The sequence below is a fragment of the Solenopsis invicta genome, chromosome 6 (genome assembly GCF_016802725.1).
Source record: "Solenopsis invicta isolate M01_SB chromosome 6, UNIL_Sinv_3.0, whole genome shotgun sequence".
NCBI lineage: Eukaryota > Metazoa > Arthropoda > Insecta > Hymenoptera > Formicidae > Solenopsis > Solenopsis invicta.
Genome location: NC_052669.1, coordinates 21,746,562 through 21,762,834, shown reverse-complemented (window position 1 = coordinate 21,762,834; position 16,273 = coordinate 21,746,562). Strand labels below are relative to the sequence as shown.

General features: G+C 28.7%; 2 protein-coding genes across 2 annotated transcripts in view; one reads left to right on the top strand and one right to left on the bottom strand.

Moving 5' to 3' along the window:
* The window catches only part of LOC105203826 (juvenile hormone-binding protein), a 423,181-nt gene that overhangs the window by 109,727 nt on the left and 297,181 nt on the right, over positions 1 to 16,273 (bottom strand). The gene's annotated exons all lie outside the window — the stretch shown is intronic.
* On the top strand, positions 1,307 to 14,353 carry LOC105203817. Its single transcript, XM_011172730.3, has 5 exons — positions 1,307 to 1,515; positions 1,586 to 1,755; positions 8,368 to 8,460; positions 11,955 to 12,236; positions 12,329 to 14,353. The coding sequence occupies exons 2-5, from the start codon at positions 1,635 to 1,637 to the stop codon at positions 12,631 to 12,633; spliced, it is 801 nt and encodes a 266-aa protein (XP_011171032.1). The 5' UTR covers positions 1,307 to 1,515; positions 1,586 to 1,634; the 3' UTR covers positions 12,634 to 14,353.

Genomic DNA, 16,273 nt, shown 5'->3' with positions numbered 1-16,273 from the left:
CCCATAATTAAATGCAAGTAGCTGATTAAAAGTGTCTAAATATTACCGGAAAACAGTCGTCAAAGTGCAACAAATGGCTCCATCAAAGTAAGTAAACGCATATAATATGATTTTCCGTGAAAAGCTGTTTCCAAGAAACCATAACGAGAATCTGTTACTTTTAACTATCCACGACTAAATTTATTCTTAAATTGTCACTACAACAATGTAACCTGTAAAATAATAAAATCGAATAGTTTTGGACTGTACAATGTGTTTTAGTTATGCACGATTAATACGTTTAAAAATTGATAAAATAGTAAAATATCTTATAATTATGTAGTTTTTGTACAATATAGTAGAGGTGGCCAACACACAGATAGAACGACATAATTCAGAACATTTGCAGTTCACACTTAAATCTTTTATACATAAAAATATTTTTGTTAATTTTCAATTTTTAAATACGTTTTAGCTAATTTATAGATATTAACTATAAATAAAATTTATAGTTTCACACTATTTTTTTTGCAAATAACTTGTCAAAAATTATTTACCTTACTTTACATTAAATTTTTCAAAATAAAATTCTATTTGTAATTTTATATATAATTTATTATCGAATGTATGTTTTAATATACATATATTTTATATAGGTATACGTATTTCTGACTTTTTATATGCCTTTTATTATTAAATATAAAAGATTATAAATAAAATTTAATAGAAAAAATGAAGTATAAGTTATAAAGCATTTAAAATAAACTTTAATAATGTAATAATACAATACGAGTATAAAAAGCATGAGTATAAAAATGTTATTTAATTTTATCTAATGTATTTAAAAAAAATTTTTTTTTTGTTTCATTGATTTGTTAAATAAGAAACTCGCGTGCATGTAATATAACTTTATAAATTGCACGCGTTGATTTCTCACAACGGAGTAGGTACAAAAAGCGTGAGAACGGTCTTACAAAATAAGAAGAAGTATGTAAAAGTAATTGAAAATATTAAAATCTAATGTAATAAAATGTCATTATGTGAAAGGCAAGCGATAAAAGTCGTGAAGATCCATGGCTCTTATTTTCACAGAGAATTTTTCGGTCGTAAACATATGTACAACTTCGACAACAATATCCAATCATGCATGATTGTTGCGGTTGTCGCAACTATATGCAAATTTCGTGTACAACCGGTCATAGAATATCGGTTGTACAGGGCGCGTTGTCACAGTAGATGTGGAAAGAGGTGATCACGAACGGCCTAGCTCTTTAAAGTCGGCAACCAGTAGTAGGCGTACACTTTCAGAGTAGGGGGATTACCGCGCGGGGATATAAGACAGGATATGAAGGGGTCCCGTCCTTAGTTTATTACAAAGTATCAGTACAACTCGTTGCCCAGAGTCTCAATTCGTATTCGCTTTCCTCGAGTCCTTCTGCCGCATCGGTCCTATTTGCAAACTAATCGACGTCGCGGTCATTTATTTCCTGTGGACCTTCAAAGTGTTGCTGGTGTTCAAGTTATAAGTCTCTTTTTGTAAGCGTCCCTTGCAAAGGATAATCGATCGTCCGGGATGACCGCTAAGGATTTGCTCGCATTTTTACAGACGTAAGGACGAGAAAGTGAGGAGTGTCGTGTTTCTCGGGAAGGGCAGGATGGCCTTCGTGAGGATAGCTTCTACCCTACTTCTGGGACTCTGGTTCGTCTTGGTATCATGCGAAAATCAGAACGTGACGGAAATCAATAGCGGGCTTAATGAGCCCGATTTCCCCACTCGTAAGATCATTATGAAAGCATTCTTTTTACCTAATTTATACCATCAATCAATTGTTGAATCATCATTACTAAATCACTCTTTACGCAGAAGCTTTTGTCTGAGACGCTAAGTTGACACTGATTGCTATGCAACGTGCGCATTGTTAGTCATAGATACCGCGGTGGTAATATTCATTATATCCGTGACATCGCAACGCAGACGCATACAAACGATTGTTTTCATTCGAGTTTAAAAAGTAAAAGCGGCAAAAATTAAAAATACCAATACACGATGCGTTATGACACAAATGCTTGTTAAAACTATAATTTATAATAACTTATTTACTAATTCAATGTCGAAATTTAATGGCAAAATTCGTTAAAGTTTTAAAATGTTACACAGTTATTTAATAAATATTATTAGAATTTAAAAATAATTGCGGAAGAATAAGAAAATCGCGGAAGAATTAATATTCTTTTCCTCACTTCCGGAGAAAAGTCTATTACTACTATTTTACTTTAAAATTTGTTAACAATTTAATGATGTACTAGAACACATTTATTTGTTAATTCGTAAAATATGCATTTGTTCGAAGTTAAATAATAAATTAGTTAAAATGTTAAAAATTAAATAATAAAGTTAAAGAGTTAATGAAACTCAATTTAATTGAGCTAATTTTAAATGACTTAATTTTTTACAATTATAATTTTTACAAATTAGTTATTATTCAAATATTTAAACTTTATTTTATTAACTTTTGCCCTAAGTTAAAAATTTATTTATACAAAACAAAAAATATCTTTCCATATAATAAAAACAATCTTTGTTATTTCATATACTTAATTTATAAACAAAATATTAAATTTAGTGATTTACATTATAATCCCCGATTAATTCCTTTGGAATTATCTAACTTTAAACACCTGCGAATTTTTAACATAAATAATACTTTTCAAAATTATCTTTTAACATAACTCAACATTTTAACATTTAATTTTTAACTAATTAGTTTCTTGCTCCTGTAACTTTTAACATAACTGAATTAATTTTATAAATTAGTAACTTTAATTTAATTTAGTTAAAGAATATATTAATTTACCCAATATTGCATTTGTTTTACATTACCATTTATTCTACACTAAGGAGAGAGAGAGAGAGAGAAAGAGAGAGAGAAAGTATGTGTGCGTGCGTACGTGTGCGTGCGTGTGTGTGTGTGTGTGTGTGTGTGTGTGTGTCGGTGTGTCGGTGGGACCATCTTGATTACGTGCGCTAGTAAAGGATAATAGGAAATGATTACGCGAGTGTAATCTTACCTCGCATTTTTATTTACATTTTCCACCGAACATCTCGAGCATATCTGCCTTTCTCTTTCGGCGTAATCCGAAGAAATACAAACAATAGACGTACCGTATGATTACGTGACGGAAGCCCGTTGTTTTGATTGCACCTGCACTCTCAGTTATTGAGACTGACAACCATCAATCAGTTGTGCGAACCTTTCCACAACATTTTCAAAATTTTGATCGAATTATACGTTTGACTTTCGCGAATCACATAATTGATTTTATTACTCTTTAAATATTTATCCTGTTTTGAGACAAAACATGTGTCAGTTTTTTTTTTACATTTCTTACATATGGTCAAAAATTATTTATAAATTTCAATTATTCCATTAATATGCAAATTAATTTTTGTATTAACTTTTTAATATATATGTGCTACATGTATATGCCATCTGTATCTCTATCGTTGATCGTATCAAGTTCTCTGTAACAATGTACAATTAAATTAATAATCAAACTATGACATTTTGTATTATATGATAATTACATAATTATGAACGTTTACGTAATTATGAAAAACTTGATACAAAACAATATATTTAAAATTAAATGAGGAAAGGACTTACTCTGGAGGAAATTACTCTGAAGATGTAAATCGAAACCCAAATCAATGCCGTGAGAGCTGACACTGGATATTTGTGTGTAAAATTAATATAAATATTGACAATTATTTATTACAATAGACGTTTCGTTATATTTAAATTTAACTTATAATTATTTCGTTATATTTATATTTAGCTTATAATTATCGTTATATTTAACTTATAACAATGTGATGATTTCAATAGCAAAATTATAAAAACAGTTCTGTTATTATATTTATGCAATTTATCTCTTTTTGTTGTCCTTTTGTTGCAATTACCAAGCTAGAAATAGTACAAGAAAAGTAGAACTTATTTCTCTCAATGTCTTACATCTAAATAAAGAATTACTTACATCAAAATAAAAACTGAATTATTTACTTACAATTAGAAAAAAAAATCAAATTATAATCTTTTCATAAATAAAAAATATTGAATAAACGTTAAAAATATAAATAAATGGTTTGCAACGTAACTGTTATATTAAAAGAAGAAAACGATATTTATTTTATTAAAATAAATATGTTATAAAATATAATATATTATACAGATTCGCTAATATCCTTTCATGATTTTTTTTTGTACTGATATCGTTCTAATATTATTTTGTTTCGCGTACTAATCGTTCTAATAGATTTAGTAAATCTATTAGTAAAAATGTCGATTTTTCATCTAATATTTCTAACAATAATGATTGCCAATCTTTAGCAAAATAATTTGCGTGTACGAAGCGACACCGACCACGGTGGTCTTCGCCAATATAATGTCTCGGAATATGGCGTAACGTTTCTCGGCGGCATGGCGAAGGTTATGTCAGAGATTGCGTAATTCTCGGTGTCGAGGATCGGCGGCAATCGTCCGGAGAAAGTACCGGGTTAAAGCCGATGTTACAACGATGTACGCAAAGCACTGTCGATTCTCCACTCTGTATACCTTACGTTGTACTCGAGTGACGACATTTCTTCGAGGCAGTTATGTTGAAGAATCGCAAATTAAACTTCACGTAGTAAGGGTGAAAAAGCTAAATCAAATCAATCATTCTCTTCATTTCTTGGGAACGAGAGAAAGAGCAGACCTTTATAAATTTTGCTTTAGAAAGAAATATATGTGATTAGCACCTATCTTTCTTCTTTGTGAATATTTGTAGATAGTTGCTCGAGCGAGCGTTAACTTATCTTCGAGTTCTTGTGTTTGTGCCGAATCTTCGTGCGATAGCACTTGAAATGCTTGCACTTTCCGTGTCTTCCGCTTTCTGAAGCTATTCAGATTTATCGTCGAACTCGACATCGTCACCTTCGAATCGTTTAAACCAATATTAGTACACGCTATCAGCACTCTTTCTCTGTCCCAACTTTCCTTCAGCAGCAATTTTATGATGAAATGTAGCAAACACAGTGACGGATATAGATATTTTCTTTCTTCATTTTCAAGCAAATTAAGTGTGATTATATATGTATGTCGATGATCTAATTTCTCAAAGGTAATGATTCAAGAATGTGTATTTTTTGTTTTCTTTGTTTTATTATTTCCATTGAACTTAAGTTTTTATGAGCATTAGAGCCTGCGTGCTTTTTCCTTCTTTGTCTCTCATTTAGCACGCGTTCGTTCTCGGTCGATTCGATCGGTGTCCCGAGTGAAAGTGGCGACGTAATAGCCATGTCAGTGAAGCGTCAAGTGGTCCAGATTCTTACGCGAGATGTAATAACAGTGTAAAGAGACTAAAAAATCTCTGCACAGATTTTAATTACGTTTACAAAGGTCAAGTGTTATCGCATTTAGTTTTATTTTGATCGCGTATATTTTTTTTTCTATCTGCGGTTCGGAGTATAAGCATCAATTATTAATGTTACGAAGTCTTTGAAAATGAGAAAAATAAAAAAAAATTTAAAAAAACCGGAAACCTTGTAAAGTGATTCACTGAATATGTATTATTGTTTTATATTAAGTGTTTCCGAGAGAAACACGTAGAAAAAACACATCGTTAACTTGCAATGATCATCGTTTAGCAACAATTATTTAAAATTACCACACCTTATAAACGCATAATATTATTTAATACTAATAAAAAGTAATTATATGTCTATTCCTAATAATATTATATGAATATTACACAAATATTTTGTTAGAAGTAAATAATATTATTTATTTTAACATTTTAAATTATCAGGAATATTAGAACTTTAAATGTAATAATTATAAAATTTATAAATATTTTATGCATAATAATTCACATTAATTTTTAACAACAATAATATTTGTAAAACATTTCGTAATATTCCACGGATATTAAAATAATATATCACGAATATTATATAAAGCGGAAATATGACATTAATAAAATATTCTTATAATACTAAAAAATATTCTAAATATCTCCGAGTTGATTATATACATATCTAGAAATTATTAAGATTTTGCATGCAGTTGTAAAACAGTAAAGTTTGAATGATATTACTTTGTTATTATTCTAAATGAGCAGCATGTCAACACATCAATGCCCTATAAGCGTTAAAATATTTCTAAAATATTGTATAAACATTATTAAAAATTAATAACAAAGTAATATCATTCAAACTTTTATTGTTCTACAACTGAATGCAAAATCATAATAATTTATCGATATGTATACAATCAACTCGAAGAACTAAACTCAAGTAACAATCGACGTCCCGGACGTCCAAAGCATATCGTGAAACGTCCAGTTTATGTCATTAAAAATTGAACGTCTAAAATGCGTCTTGAGGACGTCGTTTAAACGTCCTATAATAAAGACATTTATACATGTATTTTAGGAACGTGCAAGGTTGTTACTATGTCCAATTTTTAACTGGTTAAAATTAAATTTCTTTAAATTTTAATTTTATTAAAAAAATATTGGATGCGTTTATTTTAATACTAAATGAGCTAATTTTATATATTTGATCAATGAATATTTCAATAACAGTTTTGATACTATATTTTTTACTGTTTTCAATAGACGTTTATTTTAATACTAAATGAGCTAATTTTATATATTTGATCAATGAATATTTCAATAACAGTTTTGATACTATATTTTTTACTGTTTTCAATAGACGTCTAAAGGATGTTTCGTAAAACGCAGTACGCAACATTGCCGATAGATAGCCACAGAAAAGTTGCATTTTTCGTAAATAAAATACGTATGCAATGGAATAAAAGACGCAACATTATAAGTCTTTCACTTTTGTTTTGAAACAGTGTCTTTTGAAACAACAGGATTTCTTAAAGTCGAAAGCCGAAAATTTAACTCTTGGATGAAAATATGTAACACGTACTTTAATGGTAAAATTTCCCATAGTTCTGCTTAAAAATTAGTTGAAATATTTGATATGGAAGATGGAGCCTCGTAATGGTCATAACGACGTTGAAAGATTGATTCATCGCACCACTTTGAAACAAAAATCCTCATAGTAAAAGTAAATGCAAAATCAATATAAAAAATAAAAATTATATTTAAGAACACTTTTACTTTTGTGCCATATGTCATATCTAAGCGCACGCATTTTAGACAGTTTAATTTACTAACACTTTAAACACTTCTCATTTGAAAATTATTATAGCTGTATTTTAGTATAATTTTGATATCATTTTTGTCTTTAAATAATTCTAAGAATCTAAATATTGTTACGATCTTTACGAGACACTTGTATTATATATGTCAAAATCTAATTATTAATGTAATTATTAATGTAATTATTATATAACTTTACTTTTTTAATGCAATAACGACAATACGCATGTCTGAAAAATGTCTTTACGACATCTTTGGTACATGCGCTTTATTTGAATTGGACGTCTTTGGGCTTCATAGTGTATATTATATATCCTAGTGATGTCTAGTGGATGCCTTTGAGCAATACATTATACATAAAAAAGATATCCTCAGTAATATTGTCGAGTCATATTCAATATGTCAAATGGAGTGAAAAACAGAGTGTTGAATGTCCATAGGTGATAAATTGTTGTTCGGTTAATCTCCTAGAATCACTCGAGAGAGTGTGAATCACCTAGCATTAATTAATATTAATGAGATACATAATTAAACATGCAAAGAACATCAATCACTTTCAAATTGATAAATTATTAAAAAACTTAAAATAGATAGACAATAACTCTAAATCACTCTATAAATTACAACCTTCAAATAAGCATTTAACAAATATATAAATTTTTAAATTTTTAGTATTTTTACACATTATTAATATTTTCTTTATTATTTAATATAAATATTACATAATATTTTATATTAGAAAATATAAATAATAATTAGAAATAATGTGATTGTAGAAGTAGGTTGTCTCATTGTTTCAGTTTCACAAAAGTTGTTCACATATTCTATATTCTCAGATAAGCTTGTAACTCTCCCACGAAGTCGAGTAAATCTCAAACAGATTGTAAAATATTAAGTACTTGAAAATTAGCAATTTAGATGATAAACATAACGCTTTTGTATACGGATATATCTATGTTTAAATCCGAAAGCACATTACGTGCTCAGTGTTTAGAGAAGACGCTTAAGAAGGATTAATGGGTACTATCAAATACGTGCGTTGCCTGTAAAATCTCACTATTAGCTCGTTGCTCAACGTCATGATACATGTTATCATTATTAACATGCCTATTATTAATTGCATAATATACGTTACATAATATTTGATCGCCTTAACTTTTCTTTTTTTTTTTACAGCCGAATATGTTCTACCATGCAGCAGAAAAGATCCAAAGATCGAGTCGTGTTTTCTTAACACGCTCGCCCATATTCAACCATATTTAGTGAAAGGTGAGTAAAGTGGCAATTCATCAAATTAGCGAAATGTACTATACGAATTAAAGAAGACGTGATATAATCCCATCATTGTGACATGTCTTCAAGATATTTGACTCTACAATATAATTAGAAATGGAAAATAAATAAAATAAAATAAACACGCAATAAAATAAAATTATACTTACAAATTTTCTAGATCATATAGAATCAAAGTGTTGTTTCTCATAAAAGCAAGTTTAATTTCATTCATTGCAAAATTCCTTTCTATTTCTCTATTAATAGCTACTCTTTTAATATCATGCTTAAAGTTACAATGATACAATTTATCATATATGTTGATCTCGATATTGACTTGTCTTATAACATTCGCAAAAGGTTTAAATAGTTCGAATAACATCAACATAGTAAGAAATTAACAAAAGATGTATGGTATCGCAAAACTTTCATTTCAATGAATCAAATTCGATTTTTAAAAAATTCTTTTTCTATCGAATTTATATCAATTAAGTAATGTAACTAATTCTCAAAATAATTTTGTAAATGGCAAAATGCTACTAGAGTTACATAAAGGATATTATCATGTCGCAAGAGCGTACAGTAAACTTTCCTCCTCCTGGTTCCGTAAATATCGTGAAAATTTGTACAACTGATTTAGACTTACAATGATACTTTATGTAATGGACTAAGTCGGAACTCGAGACTTCGTAGAAAAGCATTGCGGCATAATTACACGCACAACATCGTTGCAAAATATTCGCTCAATACGACAGAGATTAATTTCGAAAGTGCAGAAAATCATTCAAATCAATCAATAAAAAAAAATTAAAAACTTTAGAAATATGATTTAAAAAGAAAAGGTACAGATATTTAAAAAAAATAGTCAAACTCGTACACAAAATAAATAAAAGTAGAGAAATTAAAAACTGTTTAAAAAAATTTATTTTAATTTATTAAATTTATTAAACTAAATTTAGTTTAATTTATTAAACATCCAAAAACAGATGCAAAAACATTTATATAATTAGAAAAATAAATTATTAATTTATAAACGATGCTTTGAGACAAAATTAAAAATTCCTTTGTCTTTAAATGACAATACATTTCATTTGGTTTATAATTGTAATAAATATTATTAGTACAAATTGTAAGATTAGATCATAATAATAACCTTAAATAAAATGAAATTACATTAAGTTATATAAATACATTTTACATGTCACATCTGTTTAACAGATTGTAAAATTATGTTACATAAAATTATATAAATTTGTCATATATTCGACATAGCTATTAACACATTAAGAAATCTGCATTTATTAAGATACGTAATCGCATAGTTATAAATGCAGTGTGCATTTATGTGTATAGACTTGAGCAATTTAGAAAATCCTTCGAAACGCTTAACAATTTACACTTTAAAATTGATTACCAATTTTAAATTAATCTCAAACGAAAACGTTTATTGATATTACATAATAAAAGTCGTAAGATTTTTTATTACAAAACTAACTGCTGAAATACTTGAAATCGAAAGCATGACTAATGTAGGAATTCTGGATAAAAGAAAGTAGTGCTCGACGGTGAACAATGACATATATCACAACTGGTATGTCATAATTTTTATGTAATTGGCGACGGAACGCTACCGCGTCTCTTAATTTATGCTACGTAATCTGTAGTAACACGTAAGTCAAGAAGAAACGTGCTACCGTTGCTTCTTTATTTTATATAAATGTCTAATGTTCACGTAAAGTACTTAAAAAGACTACTATCATTAATAAATCATTTTACGACAAAAAAATCTCGTAATAAACAAGTTATATAAAATCTCGTTGATCATCATACCTTCCATGTTAATCTATGCATTTTCGTTATTTTTAACCAATGTTTTTCCGACTCAATATATTCTTCATGTGTAAGAAGAGTCCTAATGTATCACCAACAAGTGCTAATCAAAAAATGACGTCAGTAATTTTTTTTGCGTTCAACGATTCACAACATAGACGTACATAGTAGACTCCATATGCTATATATTTTTTAACACTTTAGATTTAGCAGAACGGTGAGAAATCAAGATATATATTGCTTGTTTGCATCTCAAGATCAGAACTGAAAAAATTTAACTAATTACTTTGTAGAAGTTACTTAATGTATTCATAGAAGTAAATAAAGTTACAATTTTTCTCTTTCAAGAAAGTAACCGTTATAAAAGTTACCGACTCTGAAGAAAGTAACACATTACGATCATAATTACTTAAAAAATAATAAGTTGTAACTTTCAGCAATTATTGTTCTATTAATTTTTTGTAATATTTATGCATTGTTATTTTTAATAAAATCCTCATATTTAATTTTAACATTACTCAATTATTTTGCTTGTTATGTTAAATATTTGGCTAAGCTGTATTATATTGTGTATAATAAACCACAATCATTTTTTAAGAATTAAAACTCAAAATATATTAATTAAATATGTTCACTGAATACAAATTTTATGTTGACAAATAAGTTTAAAATATATAAAGTAATTATAAAAGTAACTATACTAAATTAGTTAATAGTTACTAAAAAAATGTGACTAACTTAAATTACAATTTAAAATAAGCAATTGTAATTGTAACTTTGTTACTTATGTCCCAAGTTGAGAAATAACGAATTATCTCAACTCTGCTCGAGGCACAAATTGAATTGTGAGAAAATACATGTTTTTAGTGTGCTAAAAGATTATGTACATTAGAAAAAATGGCAAAAAGCCATGCGAAATAAAACAATTGTATCATACAAACAATCTGTATGTGTAACATATTTTGCAAATAATTATGAAAAGAGAGAGAGAGAGAGAAAAATATTATTATTTGATTCAAATAAGTTATCAAGATTTTACCACACAATTGAATAAAATTAAAATATAAGGTTGTGCCTTCGCAATTTCTTTAGACAAAATTAACTCGAATAAGTGAAATCAATCAAATTTGCATAATTTTATTTTACAAACGGCATAGTTTAAACAATATAATGTAAACAATGTAATAATGAAAATATTATTGATAGTGTTAAATTATTTTATGTTTGCTGTTTTTTTTAAATAACTTATATTTTCTTTTTCTTAATATATATTTCAATTTATCATTGTAACTTAAGAAAATTAATAACAATTAGAACAAAAAAACAATTTTACTGAAGTATCTAGCTGGATACTAAACTGTAAAAATTTTATTGAATTATCAAAATTGTTATAAAATATTGTAGACGTTTAAGCATGATGAGCAATGCTGTAAAATGTTTCGATATTGATAATCTCAACCAGTTTAACGGTCTAACGCATAATTATTAATTTTAATGGTATAACCAAATTACTTTCAGATCTGTATAAAACTAGATTTGTAATTCTTTCCGTATAATAAACTATAACAACTTTCGTACACTTTTTTATTGAGTCTGTGGGGGCTGTTCTCAACGATTGTCAACTAGTCGAAAATTGTTTCTAATTGTAATTTCTTAACTAGGTATCCCGGAATTGGAGGTGCCTCCCATAGAGCCACTAGTAATTCCCGAGCTGAAAATGGAGAATGGTCAAGGTCCGGTGCGTGTTAGAGCCATTTTCACCAACATCACCGCGATAGGACCAGGAGACTACACTGTCACCAAAGTACGAGTAAATCTATCAACATATAGATTTGATCTACATCTATCTTTGCCAAAAATCGAGATTCATGGTAACTACGACATTAATGGGAATGTACTTCTCTTCCCCATACAAAGTCACGGCGATTTTTGGGCATTGTTCGGTAAGAGTTCCCGTATAGCAGAACAAAATGCTAATTTCATAACATATTAAATAAATATACCACCCTTTTGATTGGCATATCTTGGTATTTAGGTGACGTGAAGGCAATCGCTCGCATACAAGGTGTCGAGGAAATAAGGGACGGTGTTCGTTACATGAACATCTCTCGATTGCTAGTCGACTTCAGTCTCGGTCGAGCCAGATTTCGCATAAACGATCACCTGAATGGCAACAACGTGATCGGCCAGGCGATGAATCAATTCCTGAATCAGAACATCAAAGAGATAATCGAGGAAATGAAACCGGCGGCCAGTTCAAGTATCGCAAAGTATTTCAAGGATTTCTTGAACACCGTTTCCACCAAAATGCCCCTGAAAGTTTGGATGCACGACACGTAATAGTTCCCAATTTCGTACAAAGTTCATACGCAATATCCATGATTACTGCATTACTTCACAGCCAGCTTACATTTCATGATTACGAAAAGGCATCGTAAAATTAATGATAGAATTAAGTGTTTTACGAGCAGATTCGAAATCTGCTTGCGAAATTTCGAGCTCTCTACGATTACTTCGAAAGATAAAAATAGAATTTTCAAGTAGACTCAAACCTGAACAAAGTGGGCTCGAACTTTCTTTAATTGCCTCAAGAAACAAAAATATTATTTCCAAATAAAATCATGTCTATCAGGAAACAGGTTGATTTATACATAATCCATCATGTAAAACTGATGTTTCCTGATAGGGTAGACATGATTTTATTTGGAAATAATATTTTTGTTTCTTGAGGCAATTAAAGAAAGTTCGAGCCCACTTTGTTCAGGTTTGAGTCTACTTGAAAATTCTATTTTTATCTTTCGAAGTAATCGTAGAGAGCTCGAAATTTCGCAAGCAGATTTCGAATCTGCTCGTAAAAGAAGAAATAATATTTTGTACATTGTCTTGCAAAGTAATCGATACGATACAAAAATTTAAACTTATTTATTCTACCCTATCAGCAGACAATGTTTTTACATTTTTTAAAAATAATTATTCTTTATTATAACGTTTTTTTAAATATTTAAGAAACATTATAATTAAATATTTAAAAAATACTGTTTCCTGATAGAGTAGACATGATTTTATTTGGAAATAATATTTTTATTTTTCGAGGCAATTAAAGAAAGTTCGAACCCACTTCGTTCAGGTTCGAGTCTACTTGATCCCATTACTAATTGTAATCTCTATTATAATAATACATAATAAATATTGCATATGTCACCCTTCAATAAAATTTATAATGTACAAGAGATATCTATAAGCAATGTTGATTTATACATAATCCATCATGTAAAACTGATGTTTTCAACGCAATTCACATATATTTTAAATTAATTCTTAGTACACATCTTTGGATATTAGTATCTTGTGCATCTTTTATTTTAATAATCTTATCAACAATAATCAGTTATAATATTTATAAACAATTTTTTAAGAAATACATAATCATACTTTCTAGAAATATTGCAGTATATATATGTAAATGCCACTTAATAATTTTTTTACTTGTAACAATGATAAAAATTAACGACAAACACAAACGATCCATGTTTAATAAAAAATGTCAGGAAAAAAAGTACTAACAATAAGTATCAAAATAAACAATTATTACAAATTTATTACGCCGATTTGAAAGTACCGAACTTGATGATCGACAGTGTAAGCGGTCGCAACTTTGTTTTATTTTTGAAATTGTTAAATATAATTGTTAAATTTTGTCATTAACTAAAAAAATAACACTCAATTCACGAACATTTATATTATGGTGATATTAAGTGTTTGATATTTTTTTTATTAGATCATTACATTGCGATTTATCATGTATCGTTATTATAAAATTGTATAAAATAAATATACTTAGGAAGTATTAATAATTACTTCCCATTTACTTCACATTTGAATTACTCTTCAATAAATTAAGTAATTATGTCTACCTCAAAAAGAATTTTAGCCGTAATTACAGCATTTTTATCGTTAGGAAAAAATTATTCCAAAATAATGAAAAAATGTGACACTAAATTAATTTTTATTGTAAAGAAAGTCGATACAATTAAAAATAAAAAGTTTCTTAAAATCCTAACTTTCTTCTTTTGAATATTTACCCTGATGTTCCAAAATATTCATACAATATTGTGTGCTGTTAGAGTATATATATATTATTTGTTACGTAGCATTAATTGTAAAAAACCTAGAAACATTTATGTATTGAAATTTAAAAAAAGTTGTCGCACAGGTTCCAAAATCATCGTAAACAGTCATGTAAAAATTGAATTATTGTACTTGTACATTCTTTGCAAAATTATTCGAAAAATGTATAGTATATTTATGATAATTATTCGAGATGTTAAAAATAGTAAAAATTTAGTTCTCTCGCTGCGATAATTTCGACTATCAACGCGAAGATCGCATATTTTGGTTATGTGTATTGAGAGGCTCATAGTGTAATTTTCCTTTAATCCTCTCAATTCTCACCTCGAGAAATATCTGTAACATACATAACCATTGATTAGTCTGGATATGTATATGTATATACATCCTGTACATGTTGCAAATATTACTCACCTTAAGGTAGTCTTCTAGACTTCGTCCTCTTCCTTAGATTAACTCACTCACTCACTCACTCGCGAAATTGCGGATACGATCGCATGATAATATTATGCTTTGATCCTGCGCAGGACATTTAAAAAGCATGCAAATATAATAAGAAAATTTATTACTGACTCACCGACCGATGCGCAACAAGCGGAGTTACTCAGCCACGAAGCTACGATGATACTGTAACACACAAACATAAGATTCAAAAATTAAAACTGTGTTCAAAACAATCGACATTTCAAAAATTACTTTTTATATATCCAGAAAAAGGTTTTTTGAGTCAAAAAATATTTGTTTGACTCAAAGAAATTTGTGCATTGCTATATTGTTAAAAAAATTTCTTTGATTCGAAGAAATTTTATGTTTGTTTCTTTTATTAGAATTAAAAAAATAGTTTGATCGTGCAACGCAAATCTTTATTGTAATAGAAGCAATATATTTTTAAAATCAGAATAACTAAATTGAGTCTTACATTTTTGACAGTATTCTTTTTAATTAAATAATTATTTATTAAAATTAAGCCAATTATTTGAACAAATAATTGATATACTTTAAGAAAAATTGATAAGGTCACACATTTCTTGAAATCAAATAAATTTTTATTTTTCTCAAAGATATTTTTATTTCAACTTAAAAAAATCAAATTAAAGAAACAATTTTATCAATTTAAATATAATTTTTCTCTAGACGTACATAACATTTTCTATAAATTTTCTTTAAGTAACTTTTTTTAAATTATTGTTTTAAGATCAAATGAAAAAGAGAAAAATTATTAAATTTATATAAATAGGGAATTATATTTACCCCAAAGTTGCTCCGCTGAAGCCCGATGCCTCTCCCAGGTCTCCTCCTCCTCTCAGTGTGGTCGAAATTGTCCTCTTCAACTTGTTGCACACGCGGAACACTCGCGAGTAGTACTAAATTTGCGCGCGTGGACTTATTATTTATAAAGTTTAATACTTAAACGGCACTCCCGGAAAAAAACGCGCAACGCGACGAACCGGCTGCAGTTCGTTTATTTTATTACAAGTCGGCGACGATGGGTGGTATCCTCTTCTCGTCGCCTTCCATCTCGAATATCTGTAACATATGACATTCATTGATTAGTCTGGGTACGTTATATGTGCATGTTGCAAATATTACTCACCCCAAGGTTGTCTTCCAGTCTTCTTCCTCTTCTTCAGATTAACTCACTCACTCGCTCACTCGCGAAAATACGAATACGATCGCGCGATAAAATTATACCTTGATCCTGCGCAGGACATTTAAAAAGCATGCAAATATAATAAGAAAATTTATTACTGACTCACCGATCGATGCGCAACAAGCGGAGTTACTCAGCCACGAAGCTACGATGATACTGTAACACACAAACATAAGATTCAAAAATTAAGACTGTGCTCAA